The sequence below is a fragment of the Dermacentor albipictus genome, chromosome 2, assembly GCF_038994185.2.
Source record: "Dermacentor albipictus isolate Rhodes 1998 colony chromosome 2, USDA_Dalb.pri_finalv2, whole genome shotgun sequence".
NCBI lineage: Eukaryota > Metazoa > Arthropoda > Arachnida > Ixodida > Ixodidae > Dermacentor > Dermacentor albipictus.
The window spans coordinates 148,155,001-148,163,030 of NC_091822.1; the positions used below are offsets into that span (position 1 = coordinate 148,155,001).

General features: G+C 44.0%; 1 protein-coding gene across 4 annotated transcripts in view; it reads right to left on the minus strand.

Moving 5' to 3' along the window:
• The window catches only part of Pitslre (cyclin dependent kinase 11B pitslre), a 60,379-nt gene extending 52,519 nt beyond the window's left edge, over positions 1-7,860 (minus strand). For all 4 annotated transcript variants that reach the window (XM_065429139.2, XM_065429137.2, XM_065429138.2 and 1 more), the window contains exons 1-3: positions 7,521-7,860; positions 5,394-5,521; positions 2,903-3,162 (exon numbers count right to left, since the gene is read on the minus strand). In XM_065429139.2, the coding sequence (XP_065285211.1) occupies positions 2,903-3,162; positions 5,394-5,521; positions 7,521-7,645 (513 nt within the window). In that variant the 5' untranslated portion in view covers positions 7,646-7,860. The remainder of the gene's footprint in view (positions 1-2,902; positions 3,163-5,393; positions 5,522-7,520) is intronic.
• Positions 7,861-8,030: the final 170 nt, after the last annotated feature.

Genomic DNA, 8,030 nt, shown 5'->3' on the forward strand with positions numbered 1-8,030 from the left:
CACTCGAACATCTACATTCGTGGAAGTTTCAATTTATTTTAGCATTTCTTTGCGGCAGCAGTGAAATTTCATTATATTGAAATCACATATAAACGCACTTCGTTATATTGAGGTTTAAGTACATTGTGTTCTATGGACTACAGGTTATGAAAAGCAAAATATTTCGTTATATCGAGGTTTAACTGTATTTAATTTCATTATTCATTAACTAGGTCGTATTCCTATTGTAGAATAAAAGCCAGTCAGTATTCAACTGATATACACCATTTAGTAGCTGCCCCAAGACTCAAACCAGTTTTAATAAAGGATTTCATCAGCAGCAGCTGATGAAGAAGAAAGCCAATGAAAAACTGCTGCAGCCTATATTGTGTTAAATGCAGGGAAAGTTCTACAATTACCCGTGTTACAACAGCGAACATCTTCTTAGAGCTGTGAAATTCTTCAATCTCTTTCACCACCTAAAGTTCACAGACGTCACACATACATCGCCTTACTTTTTGCCAGTGAAAATTCTTCACCGCACTGCCAGTTATCAATTTATTGCTTGGAGCAAGAGACGCTGATGGCATTGAAAATTTTTGAATGTTTCCACTGATTCTGTAGCGAGAAAGCCTTGACCAATCAGATGGCGCATGACTTGCACTTTCCCAAATCTACGGTGCAACATGTACGAGGGTTGATCTGGAAATAAGGTTTTCATCAATTTTATAAATAGACAACATAGTTTATTCTCATAAAATTTACATCATTGGAAAGATGAATCTTTGCTCTATTTTTCTACACAATCGCCATCTTTTTCTACACATTTTTGTAGGCGGTGCTTCAATTTCTGTGTCCCAATGTCGAAGAACTCTGCCACCAACCCGTTGAGGAAGCGTTTCACCTATTCTTTGACTTCGTCGTCGCTCTGAAAGCATTGGCCACTAAAATGTTCCTTTAACTTGGGGAACAAGCGATAATCACTAGGCGCAAGGCCTGGACTGTACGGTGGGTGGGGCATGACAGTCCACCCAAAGTTTGTCAAAAATTCCTGGGTTTGACGGGAGACATGAGGTCGGGCGTTGTCGTGAAGCAGCGTTACACCGGCTGCCAGCCGTCCTCATCGGCTGTTCAGGGTAGCTCACCTAAGTTTTCTTCATGTTGCACAATAGCTGAGTTGATTGTTGTTCCACATTCCATGAAATCGATCAGCAGTATCCCCATACGATCCCAAAAAACACTGGCCATGACTTTGCCAGCAGAAGGAATTTGTTTGAACTTCTTTGCGACTGGTGACTCTGGGTGACACTACTGTTTGAATTCTTGTTTCGTTTCAGGAGTGAAATGAAACACCCAAATTTCGTCTCCCGTAACAACAAAGTCCAACAATCCTTCCTTATCTTCTTGACACTTTTGAAGAAACTGGTGAGCACAGTCAAGGTGTTTCTCCTTGTGGTCTGATGTCAACAGCCACAATACCCATTGAGCACGACACTTGTGATACCCCAATTTTTCAGTCAAAGCTTTTTCCACTGTACCGTAAAAACTCCCAGGAATCCGAGCAACAAGTTCACGGACAGTGATCCTTCTGTCTTGAAGCACTTCGTGTTGGACCATCTTGATAACCGCCTCCGAAACTGACGGTCTTCCACTCCATTCTTTATCATGGACTTCCCTCTGACCGGCACTAAACTCCCTGTACCACTTTCGGACGTGTTGCACGGACATACACTTGTCGCCATACACCTTTTTCAACTGACAATGAATATCCACGGGTGGAGCCCCACTCGCATGCAGAAAGCAAATTACGGAACGAATCTCGCATTTGGCAGGATCAATAAAGGGAACCTCCATATCGGACGGCTGCTGAGCCAAGAATGAGCGGTGCAGCAAAGCGCGGCCGGGAGGAATCGAGAGTGGGGGAACAGCCACGCGCAGCAGTGTTGCAAGATTTCGCTTCACACCTACCCATGTGGCTGGAGGTCTTTGAGAACCTTATTTCTGGATCAACCCTTGTATATATATAGCAGACGAACTTGAACTGCGAGTTAGATTTCCTTGACCATGCTCGCCGCTATTGCTGTGCTTCGAGTGTTACTCGATTTTCTGGACACACAAGTTTGCCCAATAAATAGCTCAATCTTTAGCTCACTCTTGGCAGGATTTGACATCTTTTCATTGTCACTACAATGTGACAATTTCCATCCAAAAAATGTTCTGCAGATGTCATTGGTGCTCCACAGTGAACAAAGAAGGCATTCTGCTATTTGTCCGTCCTACTCTTTCCATCCCAGCCTTTCGTATGACATAAGTTGTCTTTATTGCAGTGCACTGCACTGCCATAAAAATCACAAAAAATCTTGCAAGTGTGCTGAATTGCTGGCACTACGAGATGTGGGGACAAAATGAAAGCTTTGCTTGCGCTGCCAGCGTTGTGTGGAGTTCTAACGCTCCAGTAAAATATTCAAACGGGCTAGCCGACTCACACCCACGTCTAACAGATCCACATTGAAAGTCAGTACTTGTTTTCCTCACCTCACCTTTCATGTGACATTTTGTTTGTGCTGTACAATCCAAGGCTCAGTTGGCTTTGTGTGTAATAGATGTGCAAACCAGCTGACAGTTACACAAAGGCCATCAACATAGCAGCCCGCGTGTTCTCGTTCAGCAAAGCAAGGTGACCGAGACATGCTTGCCAAGATGACACTGCCATTCAACCTGCCGATATTTAGCACTCCTTTGTAGGGCCGCAAAAAAAGTAAATACTCCCCCCCCCCACTTTCTCTAGTACACCCAGGCTGACCCAGTACTTGTATTAAGATTCCTTTCTTCCAGGACATCACTTAAAATCTGAGGTAGCCTGAGCTAAACTTGTTCTACTGCTCCCCCCCCCCCCCCCCCCCCGCAAATAAAGTGCTTTTACCTGCTCTTTGCTGCTGCTACTGCCGCTGCTGCTGCTGGCCTCATTCCGCCCAGAACGTGATGGCGGTTCCACTGGCCGAGCCACCTTTTCCTCTGTTCGGTGGGTTTGCCGGTGCCGACTCTCGTGCTCGCGTGTGTCGCGATTACGGGTGCTACCACTCCTGTGACTGCTGCTGTCAGCAGCAGCACGTCGGCTGTCCCGGTGTCCACCGCTCCGATCTCGGCTGCTCGGCTGGCGGTCCTTGCCACGGCTGTGGGAAGCTGCAGAACCATTGGCAGGAAAGGCCCAATGATGACAAAAGCAGTAGTGAAATGAAGCTAAAACCTTTTAATTTAACAAAGGACACACATTATAATGGGACAAGAAAGTAACTGTCACATAAAGCCAAGAGGTCTGAAGCCAATAAGAACACCAATCAAAACCAACACCTTCTTTCTTGTAAGTATACTATCAAATAATAATAGAGGAAGGCTAAATTTGCATCTGCCTTTACAGTAAAAACTTGAGAACCTATAGAGAGTTAAACTCTAGAGGCAAACATTAACACTAGTTGAAGTGTTGTATGCTTTAAATATTTCTCCAAGGTTGCTCTAAGCCACAAAAAAGACAGGCACAAAAAATCTTGCAAATGAAGACATGTCTCTCCCACAGCGCTAACCACCCAAAGACTGACAATCATGAAAGTCATTTTTTAGTCTCAGAGATGGTATAGCACAGCAATACAAGCTGTGCCAATTGCTTCTAGCTATGTCGCCCTACAGGAGCCAGATGGCAGCAAAGTGGGGGCACCACATGATTACAAACAACATTGACATAGCAGCAAAATGAGGTTGTATTAGAAAGTACCACTGCAAGAAGCTCCAGCAAAAGCATCCTTTCATTTTTCATGTTTCATTTTCAAATGAGATTTATTATCCTTTTATCTGTCATTAAAGAGACACTAAAGGCAAATATTAAGTCAAGCTAAAGTGATAGATTAATGCTTGGGAATCTGTAAGGTGTCAATATTATCGCAAACAGGACTGCAGTAATCGAAAAACTGAGGTAAATGCAGGACATGATTAGAAACTCCCTCGGGACATTCAAGCACTTGCCTGATGACGAAAGAAGCACTCCTCAGTTAAAGTCGGCCACTAGTACTCAACCACTCGTTGCAAAAAAACATCATTGCATTGTATTAGAATACGAAACAAGATGCCACTTATCCAGTTCTATCTCATATTTAGAAAAAAGAACTAATTGAAGTTACTCATGACGATGGTGCAGGTGGTTGAAAGGTTTAGATTTCGCTCGACTCTACGCCGCCCAAGCTTTCGCATTTCAGCAGTTTCGTTATCGCGTAGTGCTGTGCTGGTTTTGCTGGCTCGCGAAACTCGCACAAACTGCAAGTAGCAGAGAATTCAACTTCTATGTTATGCCGCGGGATGCCCGAACGGTTTATGCCCACTTGACCAAAAAGCAGCTATAGCAGCAAATCCATTGCGCTGTCTTGGCTCGGTGCAGCCATCTGTCGGAGGCCGTTTTACTCATCTATGGCAGCAGAGGGCGGTGATGGCGTATGCAATGTCACCACTCCCCCGGTTGGGTGAGGGGAGATTTGAATTTCGAAAAAGGTATTCGGACCCTTCTGATGCAATTTTCTCATAAACTAAGTTTTCCTTGGCACGAAACAAGCGTTGCAAGGTTCCTGGAATGGTATTTGAACAGTCCACGTCAACTACTTATTTGCCTTTAGTGTACCTTTAACTATTCTTGACAAACAATTGCCATGATAATGTATAACAGCACAATAAGTTCAACACTTAAACATGGTCCACTTCTTTCACACATTTCCGTAATTTTGCTTCATTCAAAGAAGTTGCACTTACGGCAGCAGCCGTGCACTCGCTACTTCACGACACCTGTCAATTCAGCTCAAGTTTAGCACCTAGCATTTTTCTTAATACAATGGATAACCACTTTTAGTGAATTCCAGCACCCGTTTCACGGGCCTAATGGCTGTAAACATGAGTTTTACAATTCCGACAGATGCTGCCACCTTCAGCTGCTAATACCAAGACAACTGCAACCATACTGCCAATATGCAGTGTGTATGCCTAGTTTTGAACTGGCAAAGTGGTAACACTTAGCTGTCAAGCGAGAAAGGAAACACATAATTTGTATTCAATCAATGACTCCAGCAGACAGCTTGAGTATTGAATAAGGCATCCCAAGGTGCCTTTCTATTTCAAATAAAGAAAATTACTACATCAGGCTTCCCTCTTATACTGGCCGCCTGTGTCCAGATGCCCTTGGCATTACACTATTACATAAGTCTGGTATGACAATGTGCAACGCTGTGAATATGTTTCATGTCAATAGCGAAGTGGTTTCAAGGACCCAGCTCCCATTGCCTAAAATTGACGTGGTCTGTGGTGCTGCAGGCAGCATTACAGGAAAAGAGCTCCATGGAAGCAAGCACAATTTCTTGAAGCAAACACACGTTCCTTACATTCATGCTTTCTTGAATGCCTGTCGCGCTTGCGATCTCGCCGGTCACGCTTCGGAATCACGATTGTTGCCTGGGGGGGCTGTATGTTCAGCATGTCCTCACCTCCGTCTTCAGTGTCATAACTGTCACTGCATGCAGGCAGAGAAGGATGCAAACCGTAGAATACTGTTAAAGCAGTGCATTCAGTATCTGGCGACACTCTCATGAAATCTAGTACCTTGCAGGAAGCAAAAAAAAAACTATGGTGGTGGATGGTTCAATAGAAACCTTCAACTCAGTTACAAAAAGCAGCAAAAAAAGAAAACTGACATTGTACTCTGTAAGTGTCCACGTAGTGGACTACCCATTTCGGCTGCTGCTTAAATGATGATCGGCTGGGCTGGGGTACGAGCGAGAATGAGGCAGGTGCCCCTAGCCTGTCTTTCTTTTCACTCATACAGCTTTAGCCAATTAGCGGTGGCCCCGAGATATGGACAGTCCACTAGGTAAACACAGAATACACCCCCCCTCAACCCCCCCCCCCGCCCCCAGCAAGAAGAAAAGTACTCAGCAGACTTGTTGCTGTATGAACCGGGAAATGTATTGATTTCCAGATGCTCTGCACTAAATAGAAAACATATGATCTGTATATTTTCTTTGCAAGATAGATCCAAGATATAATATAGCGCATACGACGACTCCCCTATCTCTCCTAAAGCTTTTGGGTATTATTTTACTATAATTTCCCGCCGATATTACTCTAGCACCATTACTGCTAATGCCAGTGCCCCCTCCCCCTTTCTTTTATACTATGGGCAGAAACACGATATGCAAGGTACGGGATCTAACGTAATCCACTGGGAGTGAAATGCAAAAACGCTTATGTCCCATGAATTGGGGGCACGTTAAAAATCCCCTGGTCGTCAAAATTAATCTGAAGTCCCCCACTATGGCACGCCTCATGATTAGGACAGTGCAAATATCAAGAACTTTCAAATAACGAATCGAATAGTCACTGTTCGTATTTTCGAATATTCTTCTAATACTTTCCGAATATTTCAAAAAGTCAACTGCGCCCAGTTAAACATAAAATTGGAGCAAAAGGATGATAAATATTCAGCCCCGCGGGCACAGTGTGGACATAAAACAGGAGGACTTGTGCAGTGGAGCCGCCTACGTCACTTGCCACACTTTACAGACTGTGCAGTGATCATTCACACTGTCTGAAGAGCCCATGCATGCAAAGAAAGTTTCCTTATGCTCCGTTCAGGCTTTTAATAAAGAATGCTTCGTAAGTATTATTTAATGACAGAACCTTGCTAACATTATAAGAATACAGGAATGTGAACATTGTTCTACGTTAACTGTCATAACGGCTATTCATTTTTCAAAAACTATTCGATATCCGATTGAGTCTCAAAAATCACTATTCGCACACAACCTACCCATTATCAAATCGTGGCATTGGCACGTAAAACCACAGAATTTAATTCACCGTATAATATTTTGATGGTCACAAGTAGCTAAGCGGAATGCAGCCGTATATACCACTTTTTTTTTTGCAAATGCATGGTTGACAGCGGGAATAAGAAAACCTGTCTGCTGTGATCCCACGTTTACCTGAAGCTTTCGAAAGTCGTACTTCGAACGTTACTGGTTATTACAACTAATAAGTTTTAATTCCCTTCGATCAGTTCTCGTCGTATCTAGAAACAAATCCGGCGAGCAAACGCGAGACATTCAACAAGGATGTCGTAGTTCGTGCAGTTTAGCGACACCTAAGGGAAAGTATTTTGGCGTACTTGGTGGCTTTATGCAATATCAAACTGATGCAACAGTGCCCTGGTCTTCTAACAAATGCTAAAACAACCGGGTAGCTTTTGAGTAACACGTAGGAGTTATCAAAACGAAAACGTTCAACCAACATGCCCCCTAGCTACAGAACTTAGTAGACAGTTACCCCAATATTTCCCTAGATCGTGCGGGAAAGCAAAGCTGCAGCATTTCGGCAGGCAAACGATGACGCTGTCAACGCACAATGTCTTAGCCGTAACGTGTTCTCGACCACAACCAGCAGCTTGTGTTGACAAGTCAAGCACTTTGCGGCTAGTACTCTTTTTCACTGGAGCCGCGCGCGCAGCCACTCACCTTTCATCCGCTTGTTCGGCGTAGTCCTTTGTGGGCGAAGCGACACTGCTCGAAACCATGTTGTAGCGCGTTTCTTCACGATCAATCTCGCCGTCTTCTTCTGAATCGTTTGAACTCCGGCTCATCGCAGCGGCAGCAGGCGCACTACTGACAAAATTGGGATTCCCCCTAGACGCAAAGCATTAGCTTCTTATGGCTAAACTACGCGATTTTTGCACAGCGGATAAACAAAATATATCGACTATTGGTAAATGAGCGTTAAAGTTGCAATAAGTAGTTTATAGCGCAGTTGACATGCTTACGGCACAGACGCCATAGCGTGCGAAGGATAAATTTCACCACCGTGGCCAGCATGCCCGATACCATTTCAACCGTTTGTGTCGCGCCGTCTGAAAACGTTCTTTCTTTTTTTTTTGTCGTATTTACCAATCAACAATATGGCATTGCAGAAGAAAGATGACGCCTCTGTGTTTCCAAATTTTATTTAAAAGCCATATGTTTTGTGTAGCT